The sequence below is a fragment of the Castor canadensis genome, chromosome 17 (assembly GCF_047511655.1).
Source record: "Castor canadensis chromosome 17, mCasCan1.hap1v2, whole genome shotgun sequence".
Taxonomy (NCBI): Eukaryota; Metazoa; Chordata; class Mammalia; order Rodentia; family Castoridae; genus Castor; species Castor canadensis.
This window is the reverse complement of record NC_133402.1, coordinates 20042216-20065017: the sequence shown is the minus strand read 5'-3', so window position 1 is coordinate 20065017 and position 22802 is coordinate 20042216. Positions and strand designations below refer to the sequence as shown.

Below are 22802 nucleotides of genomic sequence, written 5' to 3'. Positions count from 1 at the left end.
TTCCTATGCATTTTACTTACTTTCCCACAACTGCCTCTCTGTTCAATTAGTAGATTAAGTACTTAGGTCTTGCTGCTTCTTTAGGTCTCCAATTCTTGTGGGGACTCCCATGTACACACAAAAATCTGTTTGCTTTCTCTGTTATCTGTTTTGTTAGTTTAATTCTCAGGTCTAGCCAGAGCCCCAAGAGAGTAGAGTTTGCATCTTTGGGGAAAGTGTCAAGATTTCTTTCCCCATTAGGTGGTGTGTGTGTGTACAGCTGCCTCATCAGAAACACATGTAATATGCATGTCCAATACAAAATCTACACTGGCAGTAGAGTCGACCATTACTTGGGACAATGGCAGTGACAAGTCAGAGGAGGCTGTATAGGAACAGCTGTGGAGTCTTGACAGGCCTTCCACACTAGTTGTGGGGGACAGCTGTGAACTGGCATGAGACCAAAGTTCTCTTTTCACTAACTACTAGGATTAGCTTTTATTCTCTGAAATTTTCTTTTCCCTTAATAGACATTCTTCAAATTACAGCAGAACCAAGGGGATTCATTTATTGTAGACATTATTTCACATACAGGTTTTCAAGAAGACAGCTAAGTGAACATTAATACAAAATGATGGGTAGACATCCACTTGTACTGGTCTTGGAATGCATTCAGGCAGAAGAAAAGGCTTATTATAGTCACCAAGACACTTTTTCCATTTGGGGCTTCTTCAGCTCCCTCATCAAGTCTTGTTTGTCACCGGGCATCAGGCTTCACACAAGATTTTCTTTGCTTCAGCTACCTGCCTTTGCCTATCGGGGTGTCTGAGGAGGCTGCCTGTTCCTGCACATGAGTGACATGTCCTTTCTCCTTACTGAGCAAGCTCCTGAACTGGCTTTGCTGACTCAATGTCCTTTCCCTGAAGTGCAAGGTGGATTTGTACTTTTTACTAGCTACTAGGATTAGCTTTTAATCCAGAGACTGTGTGCAGTGGGTTGCCAGGTTGGAGCCTGGTTTACAAACTTCCTCATCTCTACCACACTCGATAGCCTCATAAATATGAGTGCCCAAGTAGGCTTGGCACTCAAGTTCAACTTTTCAAAAAGACAAAAGCTGTGATTTGTTAAACAACACTCAGTAAGAGGTAATGACAAGACTAAAACTTGTTTCTTTTGGCTTCTGGTCTAATGCTCATTCTACAGTGACAGACTGCCCTGAGCTGTTTTAAGTATATGTGTGTATGAAGTTTTCTTTAAAAAAAAAACTAAGATCTTTTCCAGAGTAATAAAATTATCAGCAAGAATTAAGATGTATTTGTGGGAGTCAATGCAAGCCTAGGCAGAAATACAAACCTAGTTTCTAAAACGCTTCAGATAAGATGCCAGAGAACAAAATGTCTATTTGCTTACACCAATAAAAAAAAAAATCAGGATTTGTGACAATTTCCAAAGTAAGAGGACGCAATTACATAAATATAGGGTTAGGTAGTTGGTTGAGGTGGGCTGTTTTGTTGAGCTTTTCAATAGCCAAACAAAGAGGGAAAAGCAGTAAGTTATAAAAATCACAGTGTTCATAAGATAAAAACCTGTTTTTTTCCACCTTAGGATCAGATCATTCTCTGGTAATAAGACCTAGAAAATACCTTTTCCCATTGATCTATCTTTATAATCTGCATAAAGGCAATGTTATAAAGACACATTAATCAGAACATTATTCATTTTAATGAATTATGAGACATTTCATGCCTAAGCTGAAAAATGATAAAATGTAGGGAAACAAGTCTAAATTGGTGGTAAGACTTCCTATTTCTTCAGAAAAGCCAGGTCCATTAAAGCAGGTCCATTAAATTAATAGTCATTACAAAGGCCCATTTAAAATTGGGAGTATAGGCAGGGGGCCCAAATTCCACTTTGGCTTGGTCCCAGACATAGTAGAGAAGAGAGAATAGGCCTTGAACCTTTCCTGCACTGGGTAAAAGTTTGAGAGAGAGAGAGAGAGAGAGAGAGAGAGAGAGAGAGAGAGAGAGAGAGAGAGAGAGAGAGAGAGAGAGAGAGTTATCAGCTATGGTTTTAGATTTGCAACTTAGAGAAACTCTTCAGCAAGTGAAGGGGATTTCCTCCAGACTGAGTTACTGATCTTTTGTAATTGACAGGGATGTGACTGGCATTACTGGCTGTATACTTCCTCTACCATTTTAAAAGTTGCATGAGTACAGGTGCCATGCCCCCATTCTTATTTTTGTATCCCTCACCACAGCTAGAACATGGTCTTACACATAAAAGTGCTTAGTAAATGTTTATGAAAAAGTCATTTACTTTCCTGAATCCATATAATTATCAATCCTGTGCATGTACTACTAAGTGGTGATTTATATTAATGTGCATCTTCTCCAGAACTGGAATTCTAGAACATCTGTACAACATAAGCATAAACCTACCAGCACCATATACATCTTACTGTGCTAGGCACAAAACTAACAGGAAACTATATGCACCATTAGAAGTCTCTAATTTGGACACTACAGAGGAAATCAACTATTGAGATGTGAACAATAAAAACATTTCCAACAAATGTAAATCAGAAAAATTGACCAATGTTTACCTGAGTTACCTGCCTTTCAACAGGCCAAACCCTATTCTGACATTGTAAACTGAATTTTTTCTACAGTGTTTACTCTTCTTGTTACTTTACTGAACAGGCTTCAAAAGATTCAAAAATAGTCAAAGAAAAAGCACTACATCTAGCCATCTTCAAACAAGAGAGTATTTGACAAAGGAGGGGAGAAAGAAGACAAAAAGAATAATCTATACACAGCTTTGACTCTGGTATCATTTCAGTAAACTTGTGACTTCTCCTTCCTCAAGGCAAAGCTACCCTTGGTCATCTATGTATTATGGTATAAATGCCACTGACCTCATCCGGAAGTGACTGGCTTTGGAAGATCACATTTCTGGATTCCATCTCTAATTTCACACATGAATTATCTATTCCCTCATCCAAACTTTTCTGGGTTAGTGCAAGGAGATTAGCAGAGTTATTTCAGATAAACAGATAAAAGGAGAAAGCAAAATTGGTTTTATGGATTGGAAGTTTCTATAAATATTTCGACTTTCACTCAGCAAGCTGTAGAGCTGTATAATTTGGGCTCTACAGTTAGGCTTATGATACTCTGAACAGGGACTAGAAGCCTCGAAGCAGACACTCCATATTAATAGCCAGCCTTGTTTGTTTGGACTGAGGTGGTCTGGATCTAAAGCAGGCCTAAGGAGTCCACTGAAGATTTCAAGTCTTCATCTCATTCTTTCCTATTCTCTTAAATTTTAGAGACACCATTATATAATATACTGAAATATAATGGGGTGAAGGTGGGAGGAATAAAATATGCTAACATACCTAAGACATATTCCAGATCAGAGCCAGAGATGTTATAGGGCAGGAACTAAAATATGTCTGAAATGTTACTTTATTTTAATGAGACACCATGAGCATGCATCCTAGTCCATCTGCACAGGGCATGGTAGTCCAGAAGAGTCAGAGAAGAATACCTAGAACAATTAAGATTTAAGTGTAGCATTTATGAGAAACAGCAAAAGGAGCTGGGATTACTTGTAGATGAAGCCACCATGGGATTTAAGTCCTTTAGGTACAGAAAAGGATGATGGCCAACTGCTTCTCTTGCAACATGACACTGCAACATGACTTCAGTGACAACACAGGGATTCTACCCTAGGTATAGATTAACTTCTTGACACAAAGACTTTTGAAGGAAATTCTAAAAAATGTTCACCTTCCTTTTGAGAATGTTTTCAAAACCAAGACAGATCTGATGCAGTTCTGATCAGACTCTTTAAAGTTCTACTTGAATGTGAAAATCCATTATCAAATTACATCCAGGATCTTGTGTAGCAGATAACCACAACCAAGCCCTTCAGCATTCATCTGGACAGCAACTATCACTCACAGGAATGGATCTTGAATGCTGCTGGCCTCAGCAATCCATCAGCAGTGGCCTTATCATACTGAAGAGCATTTTAATCTGAACTCAGAACATACCTATTCTTCACTTTATTAAAGGAGGAGTTGAGACATACAGGAGATGAACAGACTCATTAAGTTAGAGGCAGAGATGAGAACAGGGTCAAAGTCTAGTTTACTTACATTCTCAGGTTTGTCCTGGGAACTATACTTTTTAGCTAAGAAAAGACTGCTTTCAAGAGTGAAGTTAGGGTTAGGTGGCTGGAGGGGTGTGTAGGAAGAGAAGAGCTTATCATCAACAAGTTTTCCTGAACTCATCACTCTTCCCCTTAAGTAAATTCTCTGGGGAATACATAGAAGTAGGGTGTGGGAAAAGCTTTTCTTTCACATGAACTTCCCGATGTTTGGTGAGGACAGAACTCTTACTGAAGCGTTTGCCACACTGGGCACAACCATAGGGTTTCTCTCCAGTATGCATTCGCCGGTGCTCTCGAAATCTTGTGCAGTTATTGAAACTCTTCTCACAGTCTCCACATTTGTAGGGATTCTCTCCAGTGTGTACTCTGCGGTGGGCACTGAAATGAGAACTATTGGTGAAGCTTTTCCCACACTCTCCACACTGATAGGGCTTCTCTCCAGTGTGGGTTCTCTGATGGATGATAAGACTAGAGCTCTGACTGAAGCATTTCCCACATTCTCCACATCTGTACGGCTTCTCTCCTGTGTGGATTCTCTGGTGGGCTCCAAAATTTGAAGAGTCATTAAAGCTTTTCCCACAGTCAAGGCATTTGAAAGGCTTTTCCCCTGTGTGGATTCTTTGGTGTCTGATTAGGCTCCTGCTTCTACCAAAGCACTTCCCGCAGACACTACACTTAAAAGGATTCTCCTTCTGGTGGGTCATCCGGCACATAAGACGGGAACTCTTTCCAAAGCTTTCTCCATACTTGAGAAGTCTGTAGGGTCTCTTCCCCATGAAAGGTCTCTGATGCATAATAGCTCTCCCTAAATCTCTAGGCTGACACATCAATTTTCCTTGTCTAATTCCTTGAAGGTTTTCCCATTGTCTTCCTGAGATGTATTCTTTTTTGCAATATTTACTGGGATCAATATTCTGGGAAACAACTCTTCTGGGCCTTCCTAGTAATACTCTATGTGGTTCTGTGTCTTTATATATTACTTGTGTTGTGTCCTCCTTAATATTACTTCCAATTTCAAAATCTGGGGGGAAAAGACAATGCAAATTTCATTAACATAAATAACTAACATGGCCTGCAAAGTTTGGCATATTATGATCCTACTACACTTTACAGACAGAAGATCCTGTAATCCTTCTCTGATTCATTATGCTGTATCCTCTTTCAGCTCTATAAACAGGCCAATAACGCTCAGCATGGAGAACTTCAGAAATATTTTTTGAATTGAATTTTAATTTGAGCCATCACTCCCCATCCGTATCTGATTAATACAGAAGCAACCTGGCTTATCTCCCTGAAGTTCTAATTTATCCTGTTTTCATTATTTTGCATCTATACTAAAACATAGTATAGTACAGTATACTATTAAAGACCAGTCTTCAGAGTGGATTTTATTGACCAAGTCCAAATTCCTCAAGGGACCTCTAAATTCATGAATAGCTAATCATGTCCTATCCAAGAGTATTTCTTTCTTCTCATATGTTCTTGTTGCTTTGTTTTTTTTTTTTTGCTGTTCCATCCCACAGAACACACTAACACAAATTATAATTTTCACTGTTTCCAAAAGTTGGAATTATCTTCTTCTTACTCTTTCATGTACATTTCACATTCACCACAAGCTACATCTTGGATCCAGCTTTTCCCTGGAGTTTTTTTTTGGATAAAGAACATGACATGGTAAAGAGACACAAGCTTTGGAATTACACAGCCCTGGTTCTGACCCCATATTGGTCACTTATTATTTCTGCATTGACTTTTAAGCACGGGAAATTCAAAACACACAGTAACATAGTGTGGGACGTGTAATGACCTCCCACGAACCTCTTCCCTAGCTTTAACAATGATCTACTCATGGCCAATCCATTTCCTCTCTATATCCACACATTCCCTGTTCCCTTCATGCAGACTACTTTGATACAAAAGGTAGAAGACGTATTAAATCATCCATAAGTGTTTCACAAGCTGTGGAAGTTATGCCCAATCCAGGTTTGTTTGATTCCCAAATCCTTGTTTTGCTTTTTAAATTAACTTTGTTTTGTTTGTTTGAGGTACTGGAGTTTTGCATTCATGGCTCATACTTGCTTGGCAAGTACTCTTATCACTGAGCTACAACCCAACCCAAACCCTGTTTTTTTTTGTGGTTTTGGGGCTTGAACTCAGGGCCTACACCTTGAACTACTCCACCAGCCCATTTTTGTGATGGGTTTTTTTCAAGATAGGGACTTGTGAACTATTTGCCTGGGTTGGCTTGGACCTCGATCCTCCTATCTCTGGCCTCCTGAGTTGCTAGGATTACAGGTGCGAGCCACCAGCACCCCGCCAAAACCCTTGTTCTTAAGCATGTGCTTACTTGTAGGTTTCAACATTACTTTCTTTTCACATAAGTGGGATAGTTGTGGCATGGGTGGGGAGAAAAGGGAAGTGGTAATCACTTAATGAAAAAGTTCTAGCAATGCCACTGCTCACACAGCAGTCCTTTTGAGCTTTTCTCACTGAATCTAACATTGATCTGGGATTTGGAGGAAGTCACAACCCAGTAATAGACCATGAAAATTTGATGGTTAAGTCTGCCGGTTACCTTAAGATTTGCAAGGACTATTTCCAGGGTTATTAAAATCAGTTATATAGGACTTAACTTTTGTACTATAATTTCTCATATAAACACTACCAGCATATGAAGCATTCCCTTCTCTGATGTAACTGGACATTACTTTCTCATGCTGGGGCTCAGCACCACCCTCAATTCAGAAAGAATTTACTACTTCTTCAAGAAATCAGTTCAGCACTAACTCCTATATCCTGATGTATCCTGAGGCAACAGAAAGACAGCTCCCATCCTTCAAGAACTCATCACTTACCAGGAGGACTTAGGACATGAAAAGCATTTGATGTTGTAAGACAAAATATGGGAGTTGAGAGAATTTTGACATGGAGGTATGTAGAGTCAAGGACATACAAGGTACAGGGAAGAGCACAAGTTAAGGTTTAGATATGAAGGAGCTTAAGGAGCATACAAGAAATAGCTATGAAACTACTTGTTCCAATTAAGGTTTAGATATGAAGGAGCTTAAGGAGCATTCAAGAAATAGCTATGAAACTACTTGTTCCAAATAACCACAGAGTTTAGAAAGAAAATAGTAAGATGTAGGGCCTGAAAAATAAGATGAGCTCAGATTAATTAAGGTTTTGGCTGCAAAACCTTAAAGTGTTGATGAGGAAATCTTGTTTGGAGACTTTGATGATCATCTAGGCAAGAAATAAAGATTGAATAGGTAGTGGCTATAGCAACTGAAGAGGGGATAGGCAAATGTGGTAGTCTATGGCAGTTGACAAATTATGTCATCTGCCTGAATGTAAATGCTGAGAGAGGAGGCATTAAAATTATCTCTTACAGTTTTGAATCTAGATGAGCTGTGGAAGAAAAATCATTGGGTAGGAAGAAAGATGGTGATTTTACTTTAACAGTGTAAGTCTGAATTGCTGATGAAATGTCCAGGAGGGCATCCAGCAGTTAGTGGAGCTCAGTACCAGAATACAGATTCCCTTATTTTGTCTCTATTTTTTTTTCTCATGCATGTCACACATAACTATAAGATGCTTCTGATTTGATCTTATTGATACACCTCCTTCACCCAAGTTTTTTTCTCAAACAGAATTCCAGGTTCCTCCCTACAGTATTTTCAGGAGATACAAAACAATGTATGACCCATAGAGATGAAAACCAAGACTGAGATGCTCAAGACTGAGTCACTAGAATGTGAATGAGCTCCTTTTGAATGGAAGCACTGTGAGAACAGGAGCTGTTTCATTTATTGCTACTTTACTTCCCCTGATCTTCACAGAACATGGCACTCAAATATCTGTTGATTAAAAAGTATGAGGCATACACCAGATCCACTGACTTTTTAGTAAGTTACACTTTCTCCTCTATTACACTAATGAAGCTTAATAAAGCTTACCATTTGGACCCTGCAGCAGACCTGGAGGGCCTTGGAACTCTGGCTCTTGTACAATTTCCTCCTCACTTATTCTCTCACTGCCAGAATCTTCTATTACTGCCTCCTGCAAACTCTCCTCAGGTTCCCAGCCTGTAAGTTCCTGGGGTTCAACCTCAATATGTCTTCTTTCTTGCCTTGGGGGTGGTGATATTTCCTCTGGAGTGTTGGTGGAAGGGGCAGATCCTCTAGAGTTAATTAGGGCATCCATCTCCTTGTAAAATGTGCAGGTCTCTAGCACATGGCCATTCTTTACTTTGCGGTAACTCTTCTGAAGGCTTTTGAACTTGGTTCGGCACTGTTCTGGAGTCCGGAGGAAGCCACACTCTCGAAGTTGTTCAGCCACAGCCCCGTACAATTTGCTCTTCCTATGACAGGCTTGAAGTGCTTCATAAAACCGAGTCTCATGAAGAATATCAAGAAACGTCTTGGTTTCTTCATAGCCCCAATGGACACCTGTCATTCAAGGATAAAGTTCAAAGATATAAGAAGAGGAGTCTGGAGCATCTATACGATATACATAACAAAACGTAAGGGTAAAAACTCTATTCATAGTACCAACAGTGAAATGAGAAGGTCTCTATTTTAAAATCTACAATATTTTATCGAAAGACAAAAAAACTAGAAAAAAAAAGTGAAACGTGTCTTTCTGGATTAGAAGACACAAACTGTACAGACATCAATTCTCAAATGAATCAATAACAGCTAAATCCTAATGGGATTTTCCCTAAAATTGATAAGCTGATCTCACAGTTTACTCAGAAGGGTAAAAGTGAAGTCTCCTATCTGCCACTGGCATGGAAACTAACTAAAAGACTTAGCTGTCCAGGAAAGTCTCTTTCAAGTAGTTAAGAATAATGAACTAGAATACCTGACAGGCACTTCCCCCCAAAGTTCCTATCACTTCCTTATCCAGTCTTCCTTGAGAACAAAACTATGTCCAGAGTAGTTCTGAATCCTTAACACCCATGGCCACCCCTATTCTGAGAGATGACAGGATCTGAACTGAGAGAAGAATAATGCTTTTCAGGACATGTGGGTGTAATCTGTTAAACAAACCTTTGTGTACTGTGAAAAATCTGATTTCTATCTCCAGTGTTTTTTTTTTTTTTTTTGGCTGTGCTGGGGAGTTAAACTCACACTTGCTAGCAGGAACTCTATCACTTGAGCCACTCTGCCAGGCCTGTTTGTGTTGGCTATTTTTGAGACTGGGTCTCATTGTATGCTGAGGAAGGCCTGGACTATGACCCTTCCTATTTGTGCTTCCCTGCACCACCATACTCAGCCACTGGTAGAGATAGGGTTTTTGCCCAGGCTAGCCTCCAACCTTGATCCTCCTGATGTCCGCCTCCTCTATTGTCAGTTTTTACTGGGTAGTCTCTGACATTGCATTTCCATATTTGAGCCCACATAAAAGCCCTTATGTTTATGGATTTTCAGATTGATGAATACCTGCATATGCATAAAGAATATTTCCAATTTTTCAGCAGACCTGTTTATTTTGAATAGGTATAGTTATGAATGTACTCCCAGACTGATTTATTTTTCCATTCTAACCAAGAATTTATCATCTTTTCATACGCTGGAGTAGAGAAAACATTACTAACACCAGTGATACTAGGCAACATTGTATTGTAGCATTTTCAGAGTACTTTTATCTCTGTATCCCATTGAACACTTACAACAATCTTGTGAAGTATTCTTAATCACATATTACAGATGAGAAAACTGAAGCCCAGGGCAGCTCAATGACACTTCTACTGTCCCACGGTATCACCTGGCAGCTTAGTTCTGTGTGTGCCAGTCCCTAAATATTCAATATTGGCTTTCTTTTGCATGGTGCAGCCTTTCAATTTTAATGTCTCCATGTTCTTATACTTAAGATGTATCTCCTGTAAGCTGCATAGAGTTGGTTTTTTAATGTGTACAATCTTGGTCCTGTAACTCTGTAATTAATGATATATTTGGATTGATATTTACTGTCATACTGTTTTTCTATTTGACTCATCTATTTTGTGCTTATCTCTTCTTTCTTGTCTATTTTTACATCAGGCAAAATTTTATATATTTTTTTTTACTCTTTTAACTTGTTAACTACATATTCTTTTACTGGCTACACTGGATAGCACAATAATGCATCCTTTACTTATAATCTAATACAACTGATTGCTTTATACCAATTCTTAAATAATACTAGGTGCTTAGAATCATTTAGCTCCATTTATTTTCCTTCCACAAGTCCCCCAGTATTCAAAATCCATTCTATGCTCTAAATTGAACAAGCACTCCCAGGCCCTTCAGAGCTATTACCCAGGTTACATTGGGGACAGCAACAAACACCTGAGCACACTCTCAGTTATGGGATCACACTACAGTGAAAGTGGCAAACCTGTATGTGACAAACCCTCCTAAGGTATGGTCATTTCTCATCTACTCCTTTTCCCACAAGACTATACTTCAGTTTTCATACCAGGAAAAAAGCATAATTCTTACCACTCAGATTTTGAAACAAGACCGGGGCACCACGGATTTCAGACTTGCGAATAAATTCAATGCCCACTTCATCACCATCAGACTCTTCAGCAGCTTCTTCCTCCTCCACCAAACTAATCTGTTCTTTAGCACTGATACCAATTTTATTTAGTCTGGGGAGACAGGTCATCTCCTTTGGCTTGTCAGTGGATGAAGCATGGGCTGCAGGGTTCAACAAGGCATCCATGTCCTCAAAGAAGGCACAGGGTTCTAGCACATGGCCATTTCTCACTTTTCGATAGCTTTTCTGAAGACTTTTGAACTTGGTCCGACACTGTTCTGGTGTTCGGAGGAAGCCACATTCTCGCAACCATTCAGCCACAGCACCATATACCTGGCTATTTCGGGGACATGCCTGGAGTGTTTCATAAAAGCGAGACTCCTTGAGGATTGCAAGAAAAGTCTTAGTTTCTTCATAGCTCCAGTGCACACCTGCTATTTTTTCATCTTCTAAACCCCACTGTTGCTGTTCTCGCCATGTTTTCCCTGCATTCCTTGCAGGAATCTGAATAACATGAACTGCCTTTTCCTTGATGTAGTTGCTTCGTAGGATATTCCTCTTATTTGAGGAATGTAGACCTATAGTCCATGGCTCCTTTCTTTGTTCCAACCGGGCTATCTTGTTAGATGTAGACACTGTATCTCCTACAGTAAGAGAAACACATTTCATGGTAGGAACAGGTGTCGTTACTCCATGCCTCAGTCTTCTGCTGTAACATGCTCTCCCGGATCACTTGTTCACACCAAAGCTTTCCTCAACCATGACAGTGCATGCACATTCTTACATGACTTCTTGGGCACAAGCTTCTACCAACAATATCATTTTACTCTCATGTATGTACTACTTCTTTTCCTAGCTAGTTCTTACAGGAATACCTTTCAAGGGTAAGAAACATTATTTTATTACTACTGATTCCTAACATTGTATAAGATTCAGAGTGTGTTCCTAAGCCATATTTGTTCCTTATGAAATAAATTGTGCTTATATTTGCACTCTACATCCCCTCCTTGTCCACCTCAACATACAGATATATATACACACTGGGGTTATGAAACAAATAGTAATCAAACAGTATGGTACTGATATAAAAACAGAGACATTGGGGGGGAGTGAGTGGTAAGGGAGGGGGTGGGGGCAGGGGGGAGAAATGAACTAAGCCTTGTATGCACATATGAATAATAAAAGAAAAATGAAAAAAAAAACAGAGACAGTAGATGGAACAGAACAGACAGCTCAGAAACAAATCCATCTACATAAGGTCAACTCATCTTTCATAAGAGAGAGAAGATCATTCAATAACTGGTGTTGGGAAAGCTGGAGATCTACATATAAGAGAGAGGAATGGACTCCTTTATCTTATAAAACTTTACTCAAAATGTTTTAAAGACTAAAATGTAAGACTTGAAACTGTACAATTCCTAGAAGAAAGCCTAGGGAAAAAGCAACTTGACAGTGGTTTCGGCGTTTCTTTTTGGATGTAACAGTAAAAGGAGAGGCAAAAATAAGCAAATGAGGTTACATTAAACTAAAAAGTTTCTGCACAGCAAAAGAGTCAACAAAGTGAAAAGACAACCAATAGTATGGATGAACACATTTGCAAACCATATATCTGATAAAGGGTTAAAATCTAAAATATATAAGGAATCATACAACTCAATAGCAAAAAAAATCTGATTAAAAATGGGCAAAGGGCCTAATTAGTCAAGATATACAAATGGCCAAAAGATTCATGATAAGGTGCTCAACCTCAATAATCAACAGGAAAAAGCAAATCAAAACTACCATGAGCTATTACCCCACACCTGTCAGAATGGCTAGCAACAAAAGACAAAATGCTAGAGAGTGGATGTGGAGAAAATACAACCCTGCACCCTGTTGGTGGAAATGTAAACTGGTTCAGCCATTAAAAAATCAACTAACATATGACCCAGCTATAGCACTTTTGGGTATATACTGGAAGGAAGCCAGTATTGAGGATTGGCATTCGTGTGTTCACAACAGCCAAGACATGGAAACAACCCAAGTGTCTATCAATGGTTGAATAACAAAAATGTAAAAATAAAGAAACCTATTTATAAAATGGAGTATTATTCAGGCACAGAAAAGAAAGAAATCTTGCCATTTGAGACTCCTTGGATGACCTGAAGGGCATTATGCTAAGTGAAATAAGCCAGACAGAGAACGGAATATCATATGATTTCACCTATATGTGGAATCCAAAAAACTTGAACGCATAGAATAGTGGCTGGCAGAGGCTCTGGGATTGGGGTGATAGGGAGATGCTGGTCAAAACATATGAACTTTCAGTTATAAGATGAACAGGTTCTAGAGATCTAATGTATAACATGGTGAATGTAGTTAATAACAGTGTGCTGTATACTTGAAATTTTCTAAGAGAGTAAATCTTTTTTCATATGTGCATACAATGTTTGGGTCATTTCTCCCCCCTTCCCCCCCACCACCTCGATACCTGGCAGAAACTATTTTGCCCTTATCTCTAATTTTGTTGAAGAGAGAGTATAAGCAAGTATAGGAAGGACCAAGGGTTTTTTGCTAGTTGAGATAAGGATAGCTTACAGGAGTTGACTCACATTGATTTCCTGTGCATGTGTGTTACCTTCTAGATTAATTCTTTTTGATCTAAACTTTTCTTTAGTTCCTGGTCCCCTTCTCCTATTGGCCTCAGTTGCTTTAAGGTATCTGCTTTAGTTTCTGAAAGTAAATCTTAAGTGTTCACCCCCCACAGTTAACTACATGAAGTGATGGATGTGTTAATTAACTTAATTGCGGTAATTATCTCACAATGTATATGTAAAAATCAAGTTGCACCATCTTAATTACATACAATTTTGTTTGTCAATTATACCTCAATAAGGGTGGAAAATTTTGACAGAGGAACCTGATTTTCAAACAAACTTACAAAAGCCCACAAAAACAGATATAAGAGAAATAAAATGAAGTTTTATTTATAAAATAAAATGAGGTTGTTTTTGCTTAAGGAAGTTAAGGTTAGGGGACAGAAAAGCCTTATAACTTAGTTTGGTGGTCTGAGACACATCAAAGGTACCTTTTCCTCCAAAGATACTAAAATTCATTTCCTATTACATGAAGGGGAAAATAAAATGATTTCACATTTTAAAATTATTGGTACATTATTTTTCATAAATAGTTATTGGAAACAAAACTATTTCATTAACAAAACACAAAAAAGAACTTTCTGAGACATTTTAGTAAGGTCAGTGGGAAAGAACTATAAGAAAAGGAAGCAAATTGAGAGACTGTGACTCCTCAAAACTGAAGAGATCAATGTGTCTGAAATCTGAACTAGCTACGCTGCTTGCCTTCTTTTTTCACCAGGGGGAGTTTCTTAACCTCTCTAATCCTTAGTTTCCTGAGAAACAATACCATGTAGCCAAAAAGGTGCAGGGAAAATTCAATAAATAGCCACCTGTATTGGTATCCAGTGTCCAATAGGTATGTAATACAATTTAGTGTTCTCCACAGAACATGCAAGACACTCAGAGAATTTTCATAGAGAAACAATATCAATCAAACTCTTCCTAAAGAACCTGGGGACAGAGATTTGTTTTGACATGAGAGAAGTAGGTGTGGGGAAATGCCCGCTAAGGCCTAAGCAGCAAAGCAAGTGAGGTATTTGGAGTGGGAATGATGGCAGCCGAGCATGAGCTCTGGTTAATTGCTGCTGTATGGGGTGCCTCATGGCACCTGAGCTCTGGGTTTTCCAAGATACAATGGAAATCAAGATTCACAACTAATTTTAAATTAAAACACCACGCAGTCCAAAACATATGCATAGGTCAGATTCAGTTCATGAACTATTAGGTATAATCTATAATTAAAGACTCGGCAGGAGTCTCTGGGACTAGATTTTTCCATAAGGAATTATACATAATCGGGTTAAGCTAAATCTGAATTCCCAAAGTATAGTCCCTCTCCAGAAGTGGCAGATTTTGTCAAGGACACTAATTTAGCATTTTACTAGGATGACACTTTGCAATCCAAGGAAATGGTAGGAAATATGTACTGGGTATATAATAGGCAGATGGCTGAGATGTCTACTATTGCTTGAAGAATGCTTTGTTATTTGTGTGCCATTTTTTTCAGCTGCTTTAATTGCTTTCTAATAATAGACAATTGTTGGTGTGCCTTTGTCCATTCAGTTTGCTATGGCTCATTTTATGATATCTATACTTTAGCATCTACTGGTCCAATAGAACTTTCTGTGATGATGGGTATATTCTACAACTGTGCCATCCAATATGGCTACAGAATACCTTAAATATGGCTACTGCTACTGAGACCCTAGATTTTTAATTTTACTTAATGTAATAAACTTAAACATAGACACATGTGATTGAGTGGCTACCCACCAGACAGCACAAGATTATAGTATCTATAATATATATAATTTATATCATTTAGATATAAATTGGTATTACTGAACATTTTTGGCCTATGGGTTTATTTGTAAGTAGTCTATGATTTATGAATAAAAACCCAGCTATCAATGAATCATACTTACTTCTCCTGCTAAAGCAGACAAAGACAATTTCCAAAAACTTGCTTATGGAGTGACATTTTAGTGGTAATGTGGGCCTGTAAATCTGTGCTATCAAAGTTAATGAATTTAAAATGGAATTTCTTCCATTTTTAAGGTTTCCATCCATCCAACAAATATTTAGTGGGCAACCTATCTACATGTCAGGTTGCTCTGTGTTGAGGTTACTATTGTTAAATAAAAACAAATCCAAAAAGACCTTTGATTTCATGGAGTGTTTTGTCTAGTGGGTGTGTACAGTTTGTATTTTCCATAATATAAGAAGTCATATACAATTCCTCCCTAACATTTTAATTACTAACTTACAATAATAACTTACTTTTTTCTTACTGGAAATGAGATAAGTGATTACTAACAATAACAATGGAGATCTTTTAAGCATTAACATTTGCATCTGAGGCTGGTGGAGTGGATCAAGTGGTAGAGCACATGCCTAGCAAGTCCAAGTCCCTGAGTACAACCCCCAATACTGCCAAAAGAAAAAAAATTATATTACCAAGACTTTGATTTGTAAAGGGAAGAGTCCTTACCCAGGGAGACCATGTTCCCAACACCCTTCTTCCTCATATCCCTGTAGAGGTCTGTGTGAACAGGAATCTGATGCATACTCTTTTTATAGGAAAAACCTCTTGTTGTGTGAACATCTTTCACTGGTTCCTGTAACAACACCAACACCAATGACTACCAAGATAACTGCTTGGTCTCTTTTTTGGCATATTTTTATTAGCATAAATTAATTACAAAATGGGTTTAATTATGATATTTCCATACACGCATATAGTGTACTTAGAACAAATTTACCCCATTACTCTTTCATAACCTCCCACCCCCTTTTAAAACAGTTTTTAGTGGGTTTCGCTATGCTATTTTCACATTTTATATACATATATATATGTATACACATATACATATATACACACACACATATATGGAATCTATCTTTCATTCCTTCCTTCTTTCCCTCCCTCCCTCTCTCTTTCTTCAATCATATTCACCCCCATCACCCTCTCCTTTACAATCATGTTATATTATTATTATTATTTTAAATCTACATTCCACATATGAGTAAATACATGTATTTGTCTTTTTGAGCCTGGCTTATCTCACTCAAGATAATGATCACTGCAAGGGTCTTCAAAGGATGAAAGATCACAGATGAAGCAGAGAAGACCCTAAAGAAGAATTGAAATTAAGGAGCCAAGTGTGCATTGTGTGCCAGATAAAGAAGAATATACAATAAAGAATCCTAAAGTGAGATAAGCTAAGAGAGATGATTCAGCAATATGTTCCATTCCTCAGAAGACTGGGTCCAATTTTTTCTGGAAAAGGAATTAAGTGAGAAAAAGACTCTTGGAGAGAGAATAAAATTCTGAGGACAGTGAAGGCACAGGAAATAACTATAACTGAACATCCTAAGAAGGAAGGCCAGGGAGGACAATTATAATTTACCTGGGACCCAGCAGGAAGACGTGTGATTGTCACCCCCTGATCTATGGTGTTCCATTCACCAGCAGGGGCAGGAACCCAGGGAGAAGACCGAGCTATTAAAAGAGAAGAAATAATTAGTATTCTTGGTTCTAGGCTCTAGTTCTTTAATTTATGCTGCTTCTCCTTTTAGAAATGAGCGTGTGTTAAAACAAACATAAAAATTCATTTTTTTTCAATGACTTCAGAGCAATGTCTGAAACGACACTGCTCTACAGCTGGGCTCACAAACTCAAAATGCTTTCAGGGAGTAAGCAGATAAAAAGAGAGTAAGTAGGTAATGAGACCATGGGGGAACTGGAGAGTACAAGTTCCATTTAAAGAGTACAGCCATGTGGTTCCAGCTGATGTGGCGTCCATGTGAGACTGTAGCTCTGGTATAGCCAGAGCTTCTGATTATTTTCAAGAGAAGTCAAAAATCTGGACTTTTGTGACATCTCAAACCTTAAGAACTAAAAGCAAACAACAAAACCCCCAAAGAAAAATTCTCTGTCAGTAGAACAAGTCTGACTTGGTGTAAGTTACCAGTTTGCCATTTTTAGTATAAGTTAAGGCCCTGTGAATGAATATTGTCCTAGGAACTTAATAAGCAGATATACAGTAATGGTAGTATTTATAGGCAAATACTACCCCTCTCATGGAAAAGGAAGACATACAAACTTTTATATAGCAATATTTGTACTCTAACTTTTTTCCTGGAATTCACTAGGGAAAACGTCAAGAGTGACTATTGCTTGTGACCAAAAACTCAAAAGCTTGCTCCATTACTGTCTAAAAAAACCACTGAATCATTTCCCTGAAAACTCACATGCCTAAATCACAGATTTTCCTTTAGAACGAGTTTAACTTTCTAAGATACCTATCCCTCAGACTTCTGTCCTTCATTCCCCAGTCAGTATCTCAACAGAGCAAACTTTTCCACTTTTGGAGTTCAACACACTGGGTGGCAAATAGGCATTTACCAGACTAAGTTTATCAGCTAAAGTCACTGGAGCCATCTAATTCACATGATCAAGGGAGTTTCCATGCTAATATAAACACACTCTGGATAATTCAGAATCCACCAGTATTTGCAATGCATCCTATCATGTATTAATTTGAAGTTGGAGAGGGGCATAAGAGCTTGATGAAAGTTTGAAAATAATTTTGCATCAATGGAGAAAGGTCATTTTACACTACTGCATTAAATCCACACTAGCAACCTGGTCATTTCTCTTTTACTGATGAAGGACTGGAAAAGTTTGAGAAGTAATGTGATCAAGACCACACAGATAAAAAATGGGAGAGCTGGAGTTGGAGGTATGGTTGGCAAGTGCAAGGTGCTGAGTTCAAACTCCTAGCACTTCCCTCCCCCCCAAAAAAGGAAGAGATGGGTTTTCAACTCAGGTCTGTCTGCCTCTGAAGCCTCTATGCAATAATGCTTCTTCATATTACTTGCCCAAGATCCCTCAGAGAAGGGGCAACAACAAGATATAAGTGAAAGTCTTTTGACTGTAGATCCAGTGATGGTTCCATTCCTCTCTTTGAGCCTGAGATGAATCCATGCTTTAGAAGCTGGAGAAATAACAGGACTGGGAAGGACAGAGTGGTTCATTTCCTTGTATTCACTGGATTCATTCATGTCTAGGGCAGCTATGACAGCAGTGTCCCAGCAGCTATAATCAATGATGTCTCAAATACCATTCTGGGATGTCTTAACTTGAGTCAGATTTGGAACATAAATATTTTGTTTCCCTTTCCAAGCAGTTTTTTACATTGTCTATAGCCAGGCAAGAGCACATGAACACACAGCAGAACAAAAAACCTGCAGTGATTATAAAATGGAGATTTAAAAAATAACTTACAAGATTCAAGGCTAGCTGGAGCGGTCTACATTTTTCCAGTTTCCTTCTTTAAAATCCCTTTTTACTTAGGTTGCACATGTTCCCAACTCTCAAAGTGAATAGTCTTTCTTTCCAAATATTCAATTTATTTTCAGATATGTATAGAGGGACTGATACAGAGCAAGTCCCTGTGTTAGGGATATAATATAAATCTGCCATGGTCTCTGCCCTGGGCATGCTCTGAGACCGTCTTACCATTCTTGGGTAAAGGCTGATGCTCTCTCTTTCGGTTCAGCTGTTCCTGGTGTCCTGAGTGGAGGCTTCCAGCTTCCTCCAGAGACACTACCCTGGGATGGGTCTCCACCTGCTCTGGATTTCGTAAGTCTGCCACCTCCCATAAGGCTGCAAGTGGGACCTGCTTCTCTGAGTGTACAGGACTGCTGACCTGGGAAAAGAAGTGAATACCATAATGGAAAGGGGAGGAGAGAGGCTGAAATCAGGGGTCAAATTCCTTCAAGAAAGATACTAATGAGGACAGAAGGTATGAGAAGGGATGAAAATTTCCCACTGCCAGTGGATATGAGTGAAGATGCTTGGCTCCCTGTACTGTCTGGAAGTTTGGGCATAAGGGAATAGGAGAGTACTCTACTGCTACATAGAGTAGGGGCAATCTGTCAGGAGTGAAACACAGAGCCTCTTTGTTCCTAGAATAGACATGGAATCCTCACGTCTACTAGGCTCACAGAGAAGAAAGTTACCAGAACACAAATACATTCACTAGTGAACTGAAAACTTATAAAACTGACCCACACATCGATCTGTCTATTCCTGACCAACACAGCATCCTGCTTATATTCAGATCTTCACACAGCACAAATCCCGTGTGAGGTGAAACAGCAAACCTGCCAAATGCTGCAAGATTCCATGAGGTTAATGAAGGGTGTTGAAAAACAACAAGGTGAACACTACAAAGCCACTGAGAAATGAACACCTGGCAGTTACACTGAATAACAGTCTCAAGGATGGTGGCACTAAGAGCACTTCAGAAGACACTAGCTGGAGTATTAAAGGATTAAAAGATACTTGGATACTGCTGAAGTCTTCCCCCACCCCCAGTCAAACCTTGTGAAGCATAACAGTATTGTTCTCTAATCTAATTTTGCTGGAAACTTATACCAAAGCTTAAAACAAATGTTTACGTGCATAGTATTCAGTTTCATTTGCAAGGTAATATTTCAAACAAAACTTTTCCCTTTCTATTGAATATGAAAATCACTTTGTCTTTAATTAGTACCATTTATTTTCCCAAAATAAGAATGTCTTCTTGCAATCCATCTTCCCAACTGCTTTTCTCACCCCCCTCCCTTTCTAAAATACAACAGTTTGGAAAATTCTCCTCTCACCTGCTCTCTCAGGCTTCCGGTCTCTTTCTCCAAATGGACTACCAAGGCTACCGCCTCCTCTCCGCTCTCTGGACACTGCTTCTGTGCCCAAGCCTGAATCTTCTCAGGTAAAATGGTGAGAAACTGCTCGATCACCAGCAGCTCAAGGATCTGCTCCTTGGAACGCATTTCTGGCTTCAACCACCGGCAGCAAAGTTCCCAGAGTTTACTGAACGCTTCATGGGGTCCGGTCACCTCCTCATAAGAGAATTGCCTGAAGCATTTGCGAAAGGTCTCACACTCAGTACCAGCCGATCCTTCCAAAATGGGCTCCGATGTCCACTCGGGGTCCTTTTCCACCTTCATTATTAGGCACTCCTCAACTGCCAGGGGCTGAGCGTCCAGGGCTGCAGCCATGCGCCAGCCCGGGGGTCCTCTTCACGTCTAGCTCAAAGTGGGGGCTCAAAGAAGCCTCCAAGAGCTCCCTCTCTGCTTAATGTTCTTGGAAGTGTGGGAAGGTAGGGGTGTTTAAGACCAGCGTCAGGCTGATGGATCAAATCTGTCCTAGGATTGTGATAAGATGAAAGGGTACCCCAAAGTCCCCAAATCCGGCCTGTTGATCAAACAAGATGTGACCCCGCAATGTAGATTTCTAGGGTGCATGCCTTGTAGTGTAATGTTGGAAACCGAGCGAGGCTGAAGGGCTGGGGAAGGGATGAGCGGCCCGGAGGGGGTGTGTCAGCTGCCCGGTTGGGCTCCCGGAGGCGAGGCCCCGGGTGGGTGGGGCCGGATGTGCAGGCCCCGCCCGGCTCTAGGTTCCGGGCGTGGGTCACCGCGCCGCGCCCAGGCCGCGGCAGGTGTCCGGGGTCGGCGGCGTCCGAGACCAGCGCTGGGTTGTTCCGGGCCCACGGTGGTCCCGGTTGTCCTCAGGAAACCTGAGCACGTCAAAGGCCGCAAAGTGGTTCCGCCCCAGAAGACTAAAGGGCGGCAGGATGAAGCAAGGCCTCGCGGGGGACAGGGACCAGCTCCTGGCGCTCTGCCTAGTTCGCTCGGTTCGCGGAGAGCGCGGGGCGTGCTGGGAGCGGCGGCCACGCATGCGTAGTCCGCGCGCACCGCGGGCTCCGCGCGAGGCTTTCTCGCGGGTGAGGGGCTGGGGGAAGGGGTTGCGTGCCGGATTCTCGCGAGAGTACGTAGCGCCATCACTTGCCGCCGAGGGACTTTAGGAATGAGAAGGCCTGCGAGCGGTGGGACACAGTGGGACATCAACGGTCACCCCTAGAGAAACAGTGACACAGCCCGCCAAATGGGGACTTGAGTCCCGCCTCAGGCAGCGGGACATGTGGTCGAGGCGGCGCAAAGTCCTTTCTGCGGTGGGGGGCGAGGACTCCTTTGTCTTGCGGAAGGACATCGGTCGCTGGAGATGTGCAGCAGCAAGATGGCCCTGTCGCCTTTAAACTGGCGGCGGGGGGCTGGGGGAAGAGGTGGCTTGCCACACCAGGCTCTGGCCAGCGATCAGAAGAGGTCTTTGGGACAGACTCATACGATCCCCTCCAGCCTCCTTTCTCCCGGAGGTCCCTTGAAACCACAGCCATACTTTCCCGAGCCTGCCGGTTCTTCCTTGCGTGTGCCCGGTGTTTATCCATCGCACCTCCCATGTGTCAGGCAGCACTTTACACACTTTGCATGCATCAGTGGGCAGAACAAATCCTCGTTCTAGGGGGTAGGAACCTGTTAGAAAACAGCTGGGGTGAGTTTTAGTTCTCAGGAAATTTTAGTTAAAACCTGAATGCAAATTCTAGCATCCCAAAGGCTCTGAGGACTTGGTACATCACGATGATCTGTGGAGAGGCACCGTATGTATGCCAGGGGGTGTGTCAAACTCACCAGACAGGCTTTCTTGCATTTCTTCAAAAAATAGTATTTATTGAGCACTTATATCATGCTTGGTACAGTGATAGGACCCCCTGCCATTCCTGACTTTTCAGTGGTGGGAGAGGCAGGTGTTAAATAAACCACAAAGCAATGGCCAGTGGCGAGTACTACCAAGAAGAGAAACATGTTAGAGGGGTTTGTTCTAGGTAGGAGGTGCGGGAAGGTTTCTTTGAAGAAGCAGTGCTAGGAATGAGATCCAAAGGAAAGAGCTAACTAGGCTCACAGAAATCCTATAGAGCAGATATGATTACCTTCATTTTAGAGTTGAGGGCATTGGGATTCAGCAGGGCGATTTAACTGTCCAAGGTTACTGCAGGTTAACTGGTAGCCCAGGATTGGGATTTAGATAAGATTGAAGTTTTTAATATGCTGCTTGGGCCATCTGGTGGTTTTAAGGGAGACAAGTATCACTAGCAGCTCAAGGACATTGAGGCATAGGGGTCACAAACTTGAAAACCTGCAGAGCTCAGGTAGGTAAGTGAAGTAGGCAGAGTCTAAGACCAGTAAGAGTGGTGGATACTAGTGAAACTGGAGGTCATATTTCCTGTCTGAAGAAAGCAGTCCTTAGCTCCAGTCTCTTGTTGTCACACAGAAAAATGGACTGAGCCTTTCAGATCTGGTTGTTTCAAAGAAGTTGGCAAACAACCTTTTTAGGGAAAATCATCAACTTAAATAACTGGAGAATGCATTCTTTGTCTTCCCTGCTAGAATGTTAGTTAATGACACAGCGCTTTTCTTTTTCTTTTTTTTAAAGTAAACCACTTTGTGCCAGGAGCTTAAAACACTGTCTCACACGTAGTAGGCACTCAGCCAATCTCATCTGCTGTCCATGGTGTTTGATCCCTTCCTCCCAGGCATGCATGATTTCAGTTTTTGAAGCAGTTTTACACTCAATTTCTTATTTTTCACACCAGGCTCTTTGCT

General features: G+C 40.5%; 1 protein-coding gene across 2 annotated transcripts; it reads right to left on the bottom strand.

The window, feature by feature from the left end:
- Window positions 1-526: 526 nt before the first annotated feature.
- On the bottom strand, window positions 527-21006 carry Zkscan2 (zinc finger with KRAB and SCAN domains 2). Of its 2 annotated transcripts, XM_020184658.2 has the most exons (7): window positions 19968-21006; window positions 18820-19009; window positions 16706-16797; window positions 15787-15913; window positions 10638-11321; window positions 8109-8600; window positions 527-5173 (listed from the first exon to the last, which is right to left on the bottom strand). In XM_020184658.2, the coding sequence occupies exons 1-7, from the start codon at window positions 20361-20363 to the stop codon at window positions 4251-4253; spliced, it is 2904 nt and encodes a 967-aa protein (XP_020040247.1). In that variant the 5' UTR covers window positions 20364-21006; the 3' UTR covers window positions 527-4250. The 2 variants fall into 2 exon arrangements, with proteins under 2 accessions (XP_020040247.1, XP_073916554.1); XM_074060453.1 differs by lacking the exons at window positions 16706-16797; window positions 18820-19009.
- Window positions 21007-22802: the final 1796 nt, after the last annotated feature.